The sequence below is a fragment of the Malaclemys terrapin genome, chromosome 12 (assembly GCF_027887155.1).
Source record: "Malaclemys terrapin pileata isolate rMalTer1 chromosome 12, rMalTer1.hap1, whole genome shotgun sequence".
In the NCBI taxonomy this organism is placed as follows: Eukaryota; Metazoa; Chordata; order Testudines; family Emydidae; genus Malaclemys; species Malaclemys terrapin.
This window is the reverse complement of record NC_071516.1, coordinates 47,529,972-47,547,083: the sequence shown is the minus strand read 5'-3', so window position 1 is coordinate 47,547,083 and position 17,112 is coordinate 47,529,972. Positions and strand designations below refer to the sequence as shown.

General features: G+C 53.4%; 2 gene segments (V, D, J or C); both read right to left on the bottom strand.

The window, feature by feature from the left end:
- Positions 1 to 7,622: 7,622 nt before the first annotated feature.
- On the bottom strand, positions 7,623 to 8,370 carry LOC128846183 (Ig heavy chain V region 914-like). The segment is given in 2 exon segments: positions 7,623 to 7,963; positions 8,288 to 8,370. Coding segments are annotated over 2 exon segments (387 nt in total).
- Positions 8,371 to 11,074: 2,704 nt separating this feature from the next.
- On the bottom strand, positions 11,075 to 11,522 carry LOC128846182 (T cell receptor delta variable 1-like). The segment is given in 2 exon segments: positions 11,075 to 11,391; positions 11,474 to 11,522. Coding segments are annotated over 2 exon segments (366 nt in total).
- Positions 11,523 to 17,112: the final 5,590 nt, after the last annotated feature.

Genomic DNA, 17,112 nt, shown 5'->3' with positions numbered 1-17,112 from the left:
AGTCTCGGGCTGCAAACCTCTTCCGACACCTGTAACAAATTGTAGCTCATAGGCAGACACAGAGATTTGCCCGGGTGTTATCCCTATAAATAGTCTGGGAGCCTCTAGCAGTTTTCCTTGACTTCTACTGCAGAAGCCGCCAGACCCTGCCACAGAAGCAGTGTAGGTAAGTAGCTAGACGCTGTACGTCTTCATCCAGCTGATCGGAACTCAGCTCCCACCGTGTGGTTTCCTTAATGTTGAATAAATAGCAACACTGTCAGCCCAGGGCTACAGTGGGTCGGACCAAAGGTCCATCTAGCCCAGTGTCCTGTCTCCCGACAAAAAGAAGAACAGGAGTACTTGTGGCACCTTAGAGACTAACAAATTTATTAGAGCATAAGCTTTCGTGGACTACAGCCCACTTCTTCGGATGCTCTGTCTCCCGACAGTGACCAGTGCCAGGTGCCCCAGAGGGAATGAACAGAACAGATAATCATCAAGTGATCCATCCCCTTTCGCCCAATCTCCCCCCCCCCCTCTGGATATGGTTCTGTCTCTGCTTAAACACACAGCAGTGAGTTTGTCTGTTTTTTTTCTCTCTCTCTCCATGTTCCTCTGCTTACACATACAGTGAGTTTGCATCTGAAGAAGTGAGGTTCTTACCCACGAAAGCTTATGCTCCCAGTACTTCTGTTAGTCTCAAAGGTGCCACAGGACCCTCTGTTGCTTTTTACAGATTCAGACTAACACGGCTACCCCTCTGATACAGTGAGTTTGTTTCTTTTCTCTCTCCCTCACTGGCTCTGTCTGTTTAGAAGCTGCCTTTTCGCCCTGCCCTGCCCGAGTTTTCCAAAGAGCCTAAGGGGGTTAGGCGCCCAAATCCAAATTAAATTAAAAGGGAAAGTTTAAGCACTAAAGGGAGACCCAGTTCTTGGAGGTATTTCTGGAAATGCTCCTTGTGTTTTGGAGAGGCGGCATGGAAGGTGTTTCCCCATCATAGTACATCAGCCCGATAAACTCAGGCCCTTGGCCAGAAAATCCGGTCTCCAGGAGACGTCGCATGTCAGGGTGAGGGGCTCTGAGACCTTCCCCACCTCGTGGCCCGACTCCACCAGCTGCAGGTGGGAAAGGGGGCCTGCAAAAAGGGCAGGAGATACCTAAATATAATATAATGTTCCCCACTCCAGGGAGCTAAGGATCTGGCTCCAAGCACAGACTCCTTCATCTAAATGCTCTCCTGCAAATATGAATCAACACAGCTCCTCACACACAGGTGCAAATGTAACACTGACAGACCCCGTGGTTGGAACCTGGGACCTCTGGTACTCAGTGTATGAGCCTCCACCCCATGAGCCAAAAATCACGTGTCTCTTAGCTAAGGTTGTAGAGCAGACTCACTAATCAAGTGGTCTTGGTGCCCCTAGATGGGACGGAATACCACATCCAGAAGATGTGTGGGTTACAGAAACCCACAAATACTCTACCTCAGCAGGGAAAAATCACACATACACACACACTCCCTCCCATGGGCCAGAGCTAGCGCAGCCACGAAATACCAGTCGTTTGTCAGAGGGGCCCCCCTGAACCAACTCCCCAGTTCAGCTGTGGAGCGGACGGAGAGTCTGTTGCAACCTCAGGTCCAGACTGGTGGTTTCCAAATCTGCAAAATTCCTGTAACAAAGTCTCTCTCGGCCCATTCACAAGCGCAGATGTTTCCTCTTCTCTGCTTCTCTGCAGCTTCGTGGGTGCCTCTAAGTGAGGTTCTTACCCACAAGCTTATGCTCCCAATACTTCTGTTAGTCTTAAAGGTGCCACAGGGCCTTCTGTTGCTTCTGACAAAGCGTCTCCTTCAACTTAAAGTGACCGCAGAAGGGAGCGGACCGCAAGAAAAAATTCAGATGCCGTTTCTCCGGGAGGCGAAGCCTGTAGCTCGCCCCCTTTTTGTCCCAGGCCCCCTGTCTCTGTGTCACTGTGTCTCTCCTGGCGCAGTAATAAGTGGCGGTGTCTGCAACTGTCAGCGAGCGCAGCGTCAGGGAGAACTGGTTCTTCGCAGCGTCTGCAGAGATGGTGATCCGGCCTTGCAGAGACGGGGCGTAGCCTGTACCCCCGTTATATGGATATACCCATCCCATGGATTCCAGCCCTTCTCCGGGAGGCTGACGGAGCCAGTACCAGTAGTAATACTGAGTTTTGATGGAGAACCCGGAGACAGCGCAGGTCAGTGTGAGGGGCTCGGAGACTTTGCCCACCCCTGGGCCGGAGGCCACCAGTTGCAGCTGGGAAAGTGCACCTAGAAACAAGGGTGGGAGAGTCCAAAATAATCACTGAATGGGATGCCCAGAGAGCAAAGGCTTTTTCTGCCCCCCCCCCCCCTCACAGCCACACACACAGAGAAATGCGAACAGTCACACACAGAGACACACACAGACTCACACGGCGCCAGGGCCAGCGCTAGGAAGACACATTTAATCATTTGGAAGGTATCAAAAATCTCCAGTCCAGCCGCTGACCCAACGGAGCTTGGAAGCTCGGGAGAGTCGGCTGAAGTGTGTGAGCCCCGGGCTGCAAACCTCCGCCGACACCTGTAACCAATTGTAGCTCATACGCAGACACAGAGATTTGCCCGGGTGTTATCTCTATAAATAGACTGGGAGCCCTCTAGCGGTTTCCCTTGTCTTCTGCTGCAGAAGCCACCAGACCCTGCCAGAGAAGCAGTGTAGGTAATTAGCGAGACGCTGAACGTCTTCATCCAGATATTTGGAACTCAGCTCTCCCCGTGTGGTTTCTTAATGTTGAATAAAGATCAACACGGGCACCACAGGGCTATAGTGTGCCAGACCAAAGGTCCGTCAAGCCCAGTATCCTGTGTCCTGATAGTGGCCAAAGCCAGGCACCCAAGAGGGAATGAACAGAACAGGGAATCATCAAGTGATCCATCCCCTGTCGCCCATTCCCAGCTTCTAGCAAACAGAGGCTAGGGACACAATAGCCATTGATGGACCTATCCTCCATGAATTCATTTAATTTTTTTAACCCTATTATAGTTTTGGCCTTCATGACATCCTCCGGAAAAGAGTTACTTAGGTTGATTGTGCATTGTGTGAAGAAATACTTCCTTGTGTTTGTTTTAAACCTGCTGCCTATTAATTTCATTGGCTAACCCCTAGTTCTTGTGTTTTTAGGAGTAAATAACACTTCCCTATTTCCTTTTTCCTTGCTTGTGTGGGTGCTTTTCCTCTCACACACACTGTCTCTGTCTGTCTGTGTCTCTTTCTCTTACCCGGCATGCCCTCCTTGTGGTCTTGGTTGGGATTTCCAAAGCTGCCTAAGGGAGTTAGGCACTCAAATCCCAATAAAACAGCTAAAGAAGTCAGACTTTCCTATCCTTTCACCACCTCTGAAATCCCCAGCCCCTCTCTGTCTCTGTTCCCCACCGATTCTTCATCTCTCACCTCCTTCCCACACACTTTTACTGACCTAGACCCTGGAGAGCTTGAAAAAATTGCAGTTTAACTTTCCTTCATTCTTTAAAGCAACAGATCTTCCGTTGCTCTAAGAGGGGTTTTCTCATGCTAAAAACTGATTTGCACTTGTTGGCTATGTTTGTTGCACGTTTTGTATCCATGCTTTCAAATAAATTGTGTACCCCTAAAAGAGTCGCAATGAATTTAAATAAACATTCAGGATCACATGTTGATTCTGTTGTGTTGTTATTGGTTAGTGTTTGTTGCGAAGTGTTTGTTAACTGATTTCTGTGTGTTGAGAATTGATTTGCGTTTAGTCCGGGGGTGGGGGGGGGCGAGGGTTGTTTGTCGTCATTTCCTATTGTGTATTGATTAATTGCTTTGGTGATTACTTTGGGGTTTATTTGTTGCGTTCTTAATGTTGTTCTTGGGGTGGGTTTGTTTTTTTGCTTATTTACCTTTCCTTTTGTTGTTTTTTTTCTCAAATGTCTGCACCGTTCAACAGCAAAACAAGCACTTCTTCCCTTCCAGCTGCATTCCCCTCTCTGGGACTCTCTATCGGTCTGCATGGGCCCAGTTATCATTTTAAGATGCTCACTTTTTGTCCCAGACCTCCCTGTTCCTCCGGATCGGCCTGTCTCTCCTTCCCTGTGCATGCCCGTGTCTCTTCTCTGTCTTTCTCTGGGTGTGGCTTCTTGTCAGCCTCTCTAGCCTTTTCCTCACTAGTTACAAAACCAGGGCTATTTGTAAAACGCGCATTAGCTAACACATGGTAACCTCTGACAGAGGAGGCCGTCTGCAGTTTTCACTTTACCTGGCCGTTAACCCCAGATTCCCCTCAGTGTTTATGTCCACCCATTAATAAGAATGAAAACTACACACTTCCTTGTCCACACTAAAAACATCCCCTTCCCCACAGTCCTTCTGTCGCTTACCAGGTGCTGCCCCAAGCATGTGCTTGTTTTTCCTGGTGACTGGAGCCGGCCCTGCAGGAGACGCGGCTAAGCAGTGTACATATCCTGTAACCTGATAGGCGAGTGTCAATTCCAACTGACAAGAAGGGAGGGGGGAGGGTACTCCAACACCCCGTCGCCTGAGCACCATGTCTCCAAATGTTGTGTCTCTTTCTTGTTCTGCCCACGTTGAGTATGCAGCCAGAGACATATCGCTGAGGGACGAGGACTTGTCTAGAAACCCGGGTCCTCCTGTGTTATCACTGAGTGGCCCGGTTTCAATGCTTTGTACTACAGAATGACAAGGCCACTTTTCCTGCCTTTTGCCATTACAAGGTGCTCTCGTGAGCGAATCGCCAAGAACCCAGTGCTGTGAACCCGGCGATCTCCTAGCAGGGAAAGAAACAAACAAAAAAACATTCTAAAGCATCTTTCCCTAATAATGTATCTCCGGCCCATTGCTGAACCTTCTGTCCCACCCTCAGGGGTCAATGAAGGGGGCAGTGTCGGATATTCCAGCAGCCAATGTAGGTTTCACGCTGATTGGGGGCACCAAGGAGAACCAGTGCTGTCCTCTAGTGGTAAGTACTAGGATAGAAGACACAGAGTAATAACTCGGGTGTCGGGATGTGTACTACAGACACGGAGTGCTGGCCCCTACTGGCAGGGATCGGGACAGCAGGTGCACACTGGTCACCCAGATGGAGGTGCGTGCTAAGAGGAGCAGTGCGCAAATCTGAAAATTACAACTCTGCTGAAGAATTAGGTGGTGGAGTCAATGTGGTTCGATAGGTGAAAGGCTTTGTTTTTTTTTTTTCTTCAATTTTTTATACAGGTAGGAAATTACATTAAAAACTACTCTAAAAGAACGTTAAGGTGGCAAAGTCAAGTCTATTTGCATATGCTCCCTTCATTAAGGACAGACAAACCAGCCCCTGCGGGAGCGGTAGGAAACTTCCCTTTGTGTCGCCGCTCATCGTTAGCAGATACATTTGCACTTAGTGTGGGCCAGTGAAGACCAGGGATAATTCCCTCGCGGGAGACACAAATCTCTTGGTTGAAGTGCTCGGTCTTTTCAGTCAGGCTCTTCATTACCACCCTAGGGTTGTCATTCTGCCCGCAGTGACTATGGGCGCTGCCGTTCGGTTCTTCGTGTAATTCAAATCGGAACTGGGCATTTTCTTACCAGCCGGGTTAGTATGAGTGACAACATTGGGCACAGGTCCTTTCCTGGAGTAGGCTCCCCACCACGCTGCCAGTCGGACCAAAGGCTCTGGAACCTTTTATTTGAGCGCGTTGCCGGACTAACAGCATATGCCAAGGAAGGACAGACACGTTCTCCCACGATCCGCTGTGAAAGAATTCCCGGAGAAGCCCGGCGAGGGGCAGAGCTAAGAACCGGGGCCTGTGCTCCCCAGAAGTCTGACAGTCACACACCAGCGCGCCGAGCGCCAGCGTCAGACCAGCCATTTGGCTGCTGTTCCCCACCTGTCTGCAACGAATAAGAAGTTGGGGGGGCGAGAGGTGTGTGGTAAACTGGGGTTAAAATAACCCCGAAGTTCTGCAAACTCGGGTTAGCAACTTGAGTTAAAGCCACAAGGGAGACTGGGCTTTGGCCGAAGTTCACAAATCTCGCTTGTTTTATTTTATTTAACTGAACTGAAAATAACATACCCACTGTGGCCAAAACAGCTGGAGCGATGACAAGATGTTAAAGATCTGCATCTGTCACACACAGAGAGACGTGTGAAACGCAAGTCCATAGATCACACTGAGACAGTGCTTAGCATCAGTAGCTACCCTGTCCTGACAGCAGCCCTGTGAGCTGCAATACTCACCTACAAGCGGGTGGGGGAATTTCTGTGGCCTGCAATGAGCAGAAGGTCAGACAGGGGCTCTCATGCTGGTTTTTTGCTGGGGGCCTTTGAAAATATTTCAGGCTGTGATGTCATCCCTCCCCCCCCACCCCCCAAAAAAAAGTGATAGCAAGTTACTGTCCATACTCAGAGGATCATACTCATGGTATTTTGCCAGCCTTGCTTCTGCGCTCCTACTGAGCCCTCCAGTGCCGTCTGGATCACCCTGAGTATGGACATTGGACTATAACCTATGGACTAATTCGGAGAGAACTCTTTGCCCCTACAAGGCTCACCATCTCTACTATGAGCCGGATCTCAGAACTGTGCTCATCTCTGTAGGTATGCTGATCTTTTCACCAATACTCTCTTATCTTTTTTATTACATTTCAGTTTACTTAATAAGAATTGGCTGTAAGCCTGTATTTGGGTAAGATCTAGAATATTAATTAACTTGGGAAGTAATGCGTATGATCCTTTGGGACTGGTAGAATTTTTTAATAAAACAAATAAGATTTTTAGTAATTTCATCATATTTGACTTGGGTGTCTGGCTGGTGGCCTGAGGCTGGGTTACTTTAAAGGGTTTGTGTTTTGCCTTCTGGGTAACCAATAAGGAATTATAGAAGCTATTTTGTGCTGTCTTAGATTCAACAAGTATTGGAATATCCACAAGTTGGGGGGAGTGTCTTGGCAGTTTACCCTAGCTGAATAACTTCAGTGTGGCTCCCCACGACCCCAGGTCACAGAAAGTTCCCTTGAATTCCCTTGAGTTCCCTTGAATTCTCCCTTGAATACTTTAGGGCAGCTTAGACGATTTCCCTTTCAGACGCTGGTAGCATTGCTCCTGAACCCAGCAGAGTCCAGGTCAGGTCCCTACTCTGAGACCCGGGTGTCTGGGGTCATATCCCTGCCCGGGGCTCTGAGACCAACCCCTCTTTGCACAGACACACACCCTGCCCCCCTGGCATGCACCACACTGCACGGGGGTGCCATCCAGACGAGGGGTGGCTCTATGTATTTTCCCACGTCAAGCACGGCAGTCAGGCAGCCTTCGGCAGCGCACATGGGGGAGGTCCTCTGGTAAAGCGGCAGAATTGTCCGGAAACCTCGGGACCCGCGAACCTCCGGCAGCCATGCGGCAGAAGGCAGCCTGACTGCCCCCCTCACAGCGACAGGCAGGCCGCCCCCAGCAGCTTGCCGCCCCAGGTAGCGGCTTGGTGCGTTGGTGCCGCCCCTGAGACAGAGGCTGCAGGGGGTGGGTGAGCGGCGGGCTGTGGGGAGAGCCTCAGGGACACCGGAGTTCAGGGGGTGATGTTAGTCACGTGACGCCCCCGAATCCCCTGGGCTGAAAGCAGCGAGGTTTTGTCAGAGCTCAGCCTGGCTTCTCCTCACTGTGTCTCTCTCAGCGCAGTGATACCGGGCGGTGTCCTCGGGTCCCAGGCGGCTCATTTGCAGATACAGCTGGTTCTTGGCGTTGTCCCTGGTGACGGTGAATCGCCCTTTCACCGGGTCAGGGTAATCTGTGCTGCCGCCACTGCTGGTGATGCGTGAGACCCATTCCAGCCCTTCCCCGGGGCGCTGCCGGTACCAGAACATGTCGTAGCTGCTGAAAGTGAATCCGGAGCCGGTGCAGGAGAGCCGCCTGGAGCCGCCTGTGTTCGCAGCGCCGCCCCCGGACTCCACCAGTCGCACCTGCGCCTGGGCCCCTGGGAACACACCGGGTTGGGGGCATGAGAGCGGGTGGGAACAACCCCCTCGGGACAGGTCTGGGCAAAGGCGGCAGCGTTAGCCACATTCTACTGTAGGGGGGGGGACTTCTGGTCTCCCCAAAATATTTATGAGAAAATAAAAACCCGTTGGGGATTTTCGGCCACCGCCTCCAAACCAGACAAATACATGGTATGAAACCGGAAACAAAATCCGTTTGTCCCAATATATTCCCGGGGAATCTCCCCTCCCCCGCTCCGGTCAATCAATATCAATCACCCGATCAACAACCCCCCTAATTCCCCCCCCCCCATTCCAAGCACCTTTGGACGCTGCTGCGATGAAAGCAAAATGCAGCCACCACAGCATCGTCTCTGCGCGTCTGCGGCCAGTCCTCGCGCTGGGGACGGGCACGAGCTGCTCCCTGCACGGACAGAGCTTCTGTGCGAGCCGCAGGGCCAGGGGGCGGGTGGGACCGACCAGGAAACAGAGTCACTGCATGAGGATAATTTCCATAACCCCTCCTCATTTAAAATAGCACTCAGAGAAACTCCGCCCCCGCCATGCTGAGCTATTGATTAACATCCCAGGGGTTGGGGGCTATTTTCACTCACTGGGGGGTGCTGAGTTTTCACCTGGCCAGTTTTCACTATTACCGCTGACAGGGCCGGGACACCGGTCAGGTACTGCAGTTCAAGGTGCACTGAAGCCGTTGGAAGCTGGTGCCTGTGAAACCAGCCCTTTTCTTCGGGAACCCACCAATCAGGATCCGGGAGCCTAACTTCAACTTCCTACACTGGAAAGACCAGATCCCTGCCCTACTGGTCCTGTCACTGGGTTTCATTCCTAGAGGGGGCAGCAGGGGGCAGCCAAGGGGGCAGGTCAGATCTGCCGGCAGCTAGTGACATCTGACCCTGTCCCCTTTGGGCTGCCCCGTGCCACAGCTCGGAATCCACCTACTTCTCCCGGGACCCAGGGTGCAACACAGAAATGCTGACCCCTCACGCCCCCTAGGGGCTAGTTGGCAATCCATCTAAGTGAGGGAGCGCATGAGAGAGCAGGGTGCTGCCCCCTAGGGGCTGGGTCAGGGAGAGAGGAAGCTCGCTGCTAGCCCAGAAGGGCAGGTGTGCAGCAAAGAAAACGGGGTCTGCTGCTCTCCCATGTTTCCTGCCCGAGCCCTGACCTGTCTCTGCAGCCCCACAAAAGCCGTGTCCACCACGCTTTGATGGCAGCGCTGGGGACATTTTCTCCTTGGTTCAGATCTGTGTGTGTCTGATCCTTCCCCTGGGCTGTGCCCCGCAGCGGGATGTGACGGCAAAGGGATGTTTTTGTACGTGGTTAGATTCCCTGCCAGTCACTGTGTCTCTCGCACAGTGATACACCGCCGTGTCCTCGGGTCTCAGGCCGGTCATTTGTAAATAGAGCAGGTTGTTGGGGTTGTCTCTGGAGATGGTGAATCTCCCTTTCACCGAGTGGGCATAGTCCGCCTCAGTGCTATCGGGGTTAATGTAGGAGATCCACTCTGGCGCTTTCCCGGGAGCTTGGCGGTACCAATACATCCAATAGTTTCCAAAGGTAAATCCGGAGGTTTTACAGGAGATGCTGATAGAATCGCCTGTGGTTTTAACGCCTCCCCCAGACTCCACTAGCTGAATCTGCGAATGGACACCTGCAAAAATAAAATCTATTATTATTCATCTCAACCATCTCCACTGTAATACGGAGCTTCCCTCTGTACCCAGGCCGGGAATCACCTCTGGGAATTGCTGCCAGGAAAGCGACGGGCAGCCACAGCATCATCGTTTGGTTGTTGTGACTATTATGGAGACAATTCTGCAGGGAGCGCGCAGAGAAGCGGGGATGGGTGTGAGCTGCAGAGACACGTGTCTGGCCGTCTCCTCTGCAGACTCAGGGACACCGGGGGTGTCTAACAGGAAATGTGGTCACTCCATTTGCATACGCTCCCGTCTTATACATGAGAGAGAAATCGCCCGCGGTAGCGGTGTGGTAGCAGCCGGCCCAGCAGCAGTCACTTTCCCCTCCTCTCTTTGTGACTCAGTTCCCAGGGGTATAACGAGGACACAGCGAGGAATCCGTTCTCTGTCTGCTCGAATGTCTTTGTAAGTTCCTCGGGCAGAGACTGTCTCTCACTTCGTGTCTCCACTGAGCTCTAATCGCACATGGGGCCGGGACACACGGTACAAGCTGCGGGTGGGATTCCCAGTTCCCATCGCAGTAAAACTGGCAGAGCTGCAAGAACAAATCCCTGCGCTGGCGGTGAAATTTCAGCTGCAGGCCCCTGAAATCTGGCCCGGATCTGATCTCGCTGCCCCTGAGATCCTAGCTAAGGTCTGGTTTCAGAGCAGCAGCCGTGTTAATCTGTATCCCCAAAAAGAACAGGAGTACTTGTGGCACCTTAGAGACTAACAAATTTATTAGAGCATAAGTTTTCGTGGGCCACAGCCCACTTCTTCGGATGTGCTGTGGGTTCTAGCGGCTACTGGTCTATAGCTCAGTTATAAATAAATCCCATGTCGAAGCGAAGAGGGGAAAGTAACTGAAATACTTCTCGGATGAATTGTATTTAATGAGGGACAACCCGTCCTAAATTTTGCATTACTGCGGGACAAGATACATTCACTGCTATGTCTGCTTCCCACAAGCTGGTCTTAGTATCAGTTTTTATGAGTGATGCACCCTCTAGGTTAAGGTAAGATTACATGACTCATCCGCCTGCATTGGAGGAGCTCCCAGGACTGTTGCAGAGATGCTAATAGAACCAAGACATCTCCTTCCCACCCCAGTTCCTTGGCCCTGCCCTCTCACTGTGTCACCTCGGCCAAGTCACTTCGCGCCTCTGCCCCTCAGCTGCCCATCTCTAACATTCAGGGTGTGTTGCTTCTTCCGTGTGTCTTAGCTACTTAGATTGCAAAGCGTCTCATTTCCTTCGTGGAGCCCACGTCCGGCAAAACTGTTTTTCCGGGAGGGCTGAAGTGTGTCTCCCAACGTGTCTACTTGGGCTGAGAGCTCGAATTACACTGAACCGCCTTTCAGACACCTGCCCCTCCCCCGCTCCGGCAGTTTGTGTCGGGAGCCCGGTGCGCTCTGTATCACGGTGGATCCCAGAGAGCGCAGAAATACACCGCCGAGTCAGCCCGCTGCGCCCCGTCTACGGTTAGTTTGAATGATTTCGCTCCTTTGTCCAGCTGGGAGGAGAACCGGCGTGCCAAGGAAGCGGATTTGCGCTCCGAGCCACCGGAGTATCTGCCCAGCAGGAACAGGGGTTGCTTCCCCGGCAGCTCCTGGTACCAGTCCAGGGCGTAGTTGCTGTAGGAGGTGCTGTATTGACACCTGATCTCCACCCGCTGCCCTTCCGTGGCTGGCAGGGAAGCCGGGATCTGGGTCAGCGAGTTCCCCGCCACCGAACCTAGAAGAGGGAGAATTGGGAGGGAGTCACGGGGCGAGGAAAGTCCCATAGACAGGCCCCGACCCCTCTGCCCGGAGCTCACCTGGGAACAGCGGCAGCGCGCAGAGACACAGCCACAGAGATCCCGGCATTTCTGTAACCAGTGGGGGGAAGACAACGAACCGCAGCCACGATTCGACTTCTGGGGGGAAATGAAGTGCCGGGGGGTGACGGCAGCTTCTGTGTGAACGGGGGATCCGGAGCTGCCGTGGGAAAAGCTCTGTGTGTGTGTGTGTATGTGTGTGTGCCTGCCTATGTCAGTGTGCGTGTGTGTCCGCCTCTGGATCCGAGTGTCTGTGCCCGTCTTATTGTGTCTGTCTCTGCGTGTGTCCCCATCTGTGTGCACGCGCAGTCTCTCTCTAGCCCCTGCAACACACACAACAGTGACACTCAGCAGCGCCCTGCGCGCGATGCTGCTCCCTAGCGAAGGTGGAGCGGAGGTCAGGACCGGCCAATTGTTCTAACCTCTGTCACTGTCTCTTTAAGAGGCGCAGGGCCGAGGGGCTCTGGCGTGACTGTGCCGGGCGCCCCCTTTCTCTCCCTGCTGCTGCCCCTTTGGCATCACTAGGGAGGGGGGAAGGGCAGGTGGGTCCAGGCTGGGGGCGTGGGAGGGGCCGACACGCTGGGGGAATGGGTGGGGAGAGAACGGGGACCCTGGCCGAGGGGAGGCGGGAATGGGGCTCACAGAGCCAGTGGGATCAGGCAAATATGGGGGGAACATGGGATGGGAGGAGGGTGGATGGAGGAACATGGAGATTCCGACAGGGAAGAGCCCAGGGAGTCCCTGAGAGAGAGGGGGACGGAAGGGGGCAAACAGGGAGATTGTGTAGGCAAGGAAGTGATGCAGGAGACCCCGGGGTGAGCAGTAAATTGGGCCTGCACAAGCTAGGAAGAGTGCAAATCCCCCACCCCCGCTTGTAAATAATAACACACTTCTTCGTGCCCCTGAGATGTGGCTGCCTCCCCCTCCCCCGGTGCACAACTAGGGGGAAATGATTAATCTCCCTTCAGAACAAATAGCCTGAAAGAAGACGCTGATCAATTCTCAACTGCTATTTTTCTTACTTTGCCTATCTCTAAATTTTGATGATTATTCATGGAAACGGGTGTTCATCTGTTTGTCTGTGTACAGAGTAATCAGACACTTACCAGCAGCTAGTGACAAAAATCAAACCGCCCCCAAGCCTAGAGAGAAATCATTTCTCATAGATTTTAAGGCTAGAGGGGTCATCTGCTCTTACCTCTTATTTCAAACAGGCAGGAGAAGTCTAGCCGGTGACTCCGGCATCTGCCCCAATGACGTGTGGCTGGTCTTCCAGAAAGAGACGCCCCGTCTCTCTTTGAACCACTCCCTTTGCGCCCCACTCCCGGAGATGGGATGAGGGTAAGCGGGACACAGACCGGTAATGCCGGGAAAGGCTGAGAAGGCGGACGTGATTCTTCGGCTGTTGGTGGGTGTTTCTGAGAGTGAGCATGAGAACGGCCCATCTGGGTCAGACCAAAGGTCCATCTAGCCCAGTGTCCTGTCTGCTGGCAGCGGCCAATGCCAGGTGCCCCAGAGGGAGTGAGCAGAACAGGGCCATGAGGGAGTGGATCCATCCCTTGTTCCCCAGTCCCGGCATCTGGCAGTCAGAGACTGAGTGGTACTGGGGAGGGGAGGGGGTGCAGGTGGGATAGTTTTACACGTGGCTCGGTGTGACTGTGGGTGTGAGATTGTGGGTGAGGCACATTGTGTGTGGGGTGACACTGTGTTAGTTCGGTGTGAGTGCAGCGCTTAGTCTGTAATGAAAGAGGTGCTAGGGCACAAGCAACATTTTTCCTTTCACAGCTGACAGGGCGAGCCCAGAGGGACCAGGCTCAGCCCTTGCACAGATTCAGCCTGTGTGAGTGAGTGTGACTGTTAGTGAGCTGGGGGTTGTGTCTGTCTGTGAGAGGGCTCGGACTCTGTGGCAAGGTGGGGTGCTGAAGTGTCGGTGTGTGTCCTACTCTCTCCGGCTGCCTGTTTCACTCTACAAGCCGGTAACGAGATGCGCTAAACACCCTGACCTTTGCGGTCCCTTCTCACCCTCTGGTTCTATGATCCTATGAAATGTCTGCACCAGCCAAAAGCGAAACCTGCCCCGCACTGCCGGTATCTCTGCCCCTCCCCCGGCATTGCTCTCCCCGCACCTCTCAATGGGCCCCGCTGACGTTTCGAGCCACCTCCTTTTCTGCCAGCCCCCCTCCGCCCCCCCATCTCTGTGTCCCTGTGTCCCCTGCACAATAATACGTGGCGGGGTCCGCAGCAGTCAAGGGGCCAAGCTGCAGGGAGACCTGGTTCTTGGGGACATCTGCGGAGATGGCGACCGCGCTCTGCAGGGAAGAGGGGTAGGATGTCTGCCCCGTAGAGGGGTGTATCCACCCCAGCGAGTCCAGCCCTTCCCCGGGAGGCTGCCGGACCCAGTGCCAGTAGCAGCACTGATCAGTGATGGGGACCCCAGAGACAGCGCAGGTGAGCGGGAGGGGCTCGGAGACCTGCCCCACCCCAGGGCCGGACACCGCCAGCTGCCGCTGGGAAAGGGTCCCTGGAAACAGGGGTGGGAGATTCCTGAATAAACGTCTAATGAGGGGCTCAGGGAGCAAAGGTCTCCCTGCGATACCCCCATCCCACACACACCCTGACACAGAGAGATTCACACTCCAATACCCTCACACACATACACACTCAGTACACAAACACACTTACACTCACACACAGATACACCCCCATATACAGTGCATAAACACACAATTACCGTTATACAAAGAGATTCACACCCAAATACGCTCATATGAATACACACTCAATACACATACACTCACACACACAAATACAGTACACAAACACACTTCTATGGTTACAGAGAGAGATTCACCCCCAGATGTACTCTCACCAATACACACACATAACGACCGAAATTCATAGCACAAAAGTTCGCTCACACAAATAGATTCGCCCCCAGATACACACACACACACACACAAAATGCACTCACAGGGAGGCGCACACAAATACTCACACGGGGCCAGCGCCAGGGCAGCTAAGTGAAACATTTGATCATTTTCAGGAGGAAATCTGAGCAAAACCAGAGCTCCAGTTCAGCTTCTCACCCGGCCGAGCTCTAAAAATGCGGGAGCTTCTATTAGAATATCGGTCCCGGATTGGAAAACTGCCCCCGCCCCTCCTGTCTCAGAGCCTCCTCTCGCTCTCGATGTGTCTCTGTCCCTGCTTACACATACAGCAATGAGTCTCTCTCTCTCTCTCTCTCTCTCTCTCTCTCGCTGGTTAGTAGCTGCCTATCCGCCCTGCCCTAATTTTCCAATGAACCTAAGGGAGTTAGGCGCCCAAATTCCAGTTAAATTAAAAGGGAAGTGTAATCCCTAAAGTCCTGTAGGAGCCTTTGAAAACCTCAGCCCTCCTCTCTCTGCCTCTTCCCAGCCAGCTTTTCTCCTGTCACTTTTTGTCTGTAAGGCTGAGATGGGCGGGGGAGGGGAAAGGTGGTTGTGGCTGCCTGTGGGTGGGTGGATGGCCGACTGTGAGATGGTGTGTGTGTGTGTGTGTTACTGTGTGTTTGTCACACTTGCTCTGTAACTGACTGTCACTGAGTGTGGGGGACACAAGGCCCTGCACCCCCGGCTTCCTGTGATTCACCATGACTCTCAGCCAGCCAGTAAAGCAGAAGGTTTATTTGGATGACAGGAACACAGTCCAAGACAGGTCTTGCAGACACAGACAACAGGACCCCCTCAGTTAGGACCATCTTGGGGTCCCAGGGACACCACAGCCCCATTGGGGAGGGGGACAGAGCCCCGTCTGGGATCCCTCCATTACCAGCCAGCTCCTGAAACTCTCTCTCCCCCTAGCCTTTCTTCAGTTTCCCGGGCAAAGGTGTCACCTGGCCTCTAACCCCTTCCTGGGTTCTCAGGTTACATGCTCGGGTCTCCTCCCTCAAGGCCAGTCTCCCATCCCCCAATGCAGACCGTCCCAGCCAACCCCCCCCTGTCACCTTCCCAGGCCACCACTCCCCACTCAGCATTCAAAGACCACATTAAAAACAGTCCCAGTTCCTCACACTGACTCACAGTAAGAGGTGGCGGTGTCTGTAGCTGTAAGGGGAGCTCAGCTGCAGGGAGACCCGGTTCTTGGAGGGTCTCTGGAAATGCTCGTTGGGTTTTGGGAAAGCGGAGCGTTTCCCCATCACAGTTCGTCAGTCCGATCCACTCGGGACCTTGACAAGGGAAACCCGGTCTCTAGGGATGCCCCGGAGGGACCGCATGTCCGTGTGAGGGGCGCTGAGACCTTCCCCGCGCCAGGGCCCGAACCCACCAGCTCCTGGAGGGAGGGGAAAGACGCCTGCAAACACAGGCAGGAGATTCCCGAGAAATACTGTAACGATCCCCACTCCGGGGAGCGAAGGCTCTAGCTCCATGCCAAAGACTCCTGCACCTAAATGCTCCCACACAGATAGGAATCAACACAGCTCCTCACACACACGTGCAAACATACCCACAAATGCTCTGTCCCACCATGAAACACTGACACACAACCTCACACACACACACGGCCAGTGCTAGCGCAGCCAGGAAATAGCCAGTCATTTGTCAGAGGGGACCCCAGAACCTCAGCTCCCCAATTTAGCTACTCAGCAGACAGGAGAGTCTGTTGCAATCTCAGCCTAGACTGGGGTTTCCAAAAGTGCCCGACGCCTGTAACAAAGTCTCTCCCCTTCCCATTCACAAGTGCAGGTGCTTCCTCTTTCTCTCCTTCTCTCCACCTTCCTGGTGGCTTCTGACAAAGCGTCTCCTTCAAGTGACAGCGGGAAGGGGCGGACGGCAAGGGAAAAGTGAGGTGCCTTCTCTCCGGGAGGCAAAGCATGTGGCTGGCCCCGTTTTTGTCGCAGGCCCCCTGTCTCTGTGTCACCGTGTCTCTCCTGGCGCAGTAATAGTTGGCGGTGTCTGCAGCTGTCAGCGAGCGGAGCTGCAGGGAGAACTGGCTCTTGGCGGTGTCTGCAGAGATGGTGACTCGGCCCTGGAGAGACGGGGCGTAGCGCGTGTCCCCGTCATATGGATATACCCATCCCATGGATTCCAGCCCTTCTCCGGGAGACTGATGGAGCCAGTACCAGTAGTAATACCGAGTTTTGATGGAGAACCCGGAGACAGCGCAGGTCAGTGTGAGGGGCTCGGAGACTTTGCCCACCCCTGGGCCGGAGGCCACTAGGTACAGCTGGGAAATCGCACCTAGAAACAAGGGTGGGAGAGTCCAAAATAATCACTGAATGGGATGCCCAGAGAGCAAAGGCTTTTTCTGCCCCCACCCCGATCACAGCCACACACACAGAGAGAGAAATGCGAACAGTCACACACAGAGACAGACACAGACTCACACGGCGCCAGGGCCAGCGCTAGGAAGACACATTTAATCACTTGGAAGGTATCAAATATCTCCGGTTCAGCCGCTGACCCAACGGAGCTCGGACAGCTCGGGAGAGTCGGCTGAAGTGTGTGAGCCCCGGGCTGCAAACCTCCGCCGACACCTGTAACCAATTCTAACTCGCAGGACGCAGACACAGAAAGGTTCGCGCTCTGTGATGCGTCGGGATCCGGTATTAACCCTATATAAATAGTCTGGGAGCCTCTAGCGGTTTTCCTTGTCTTCTACTG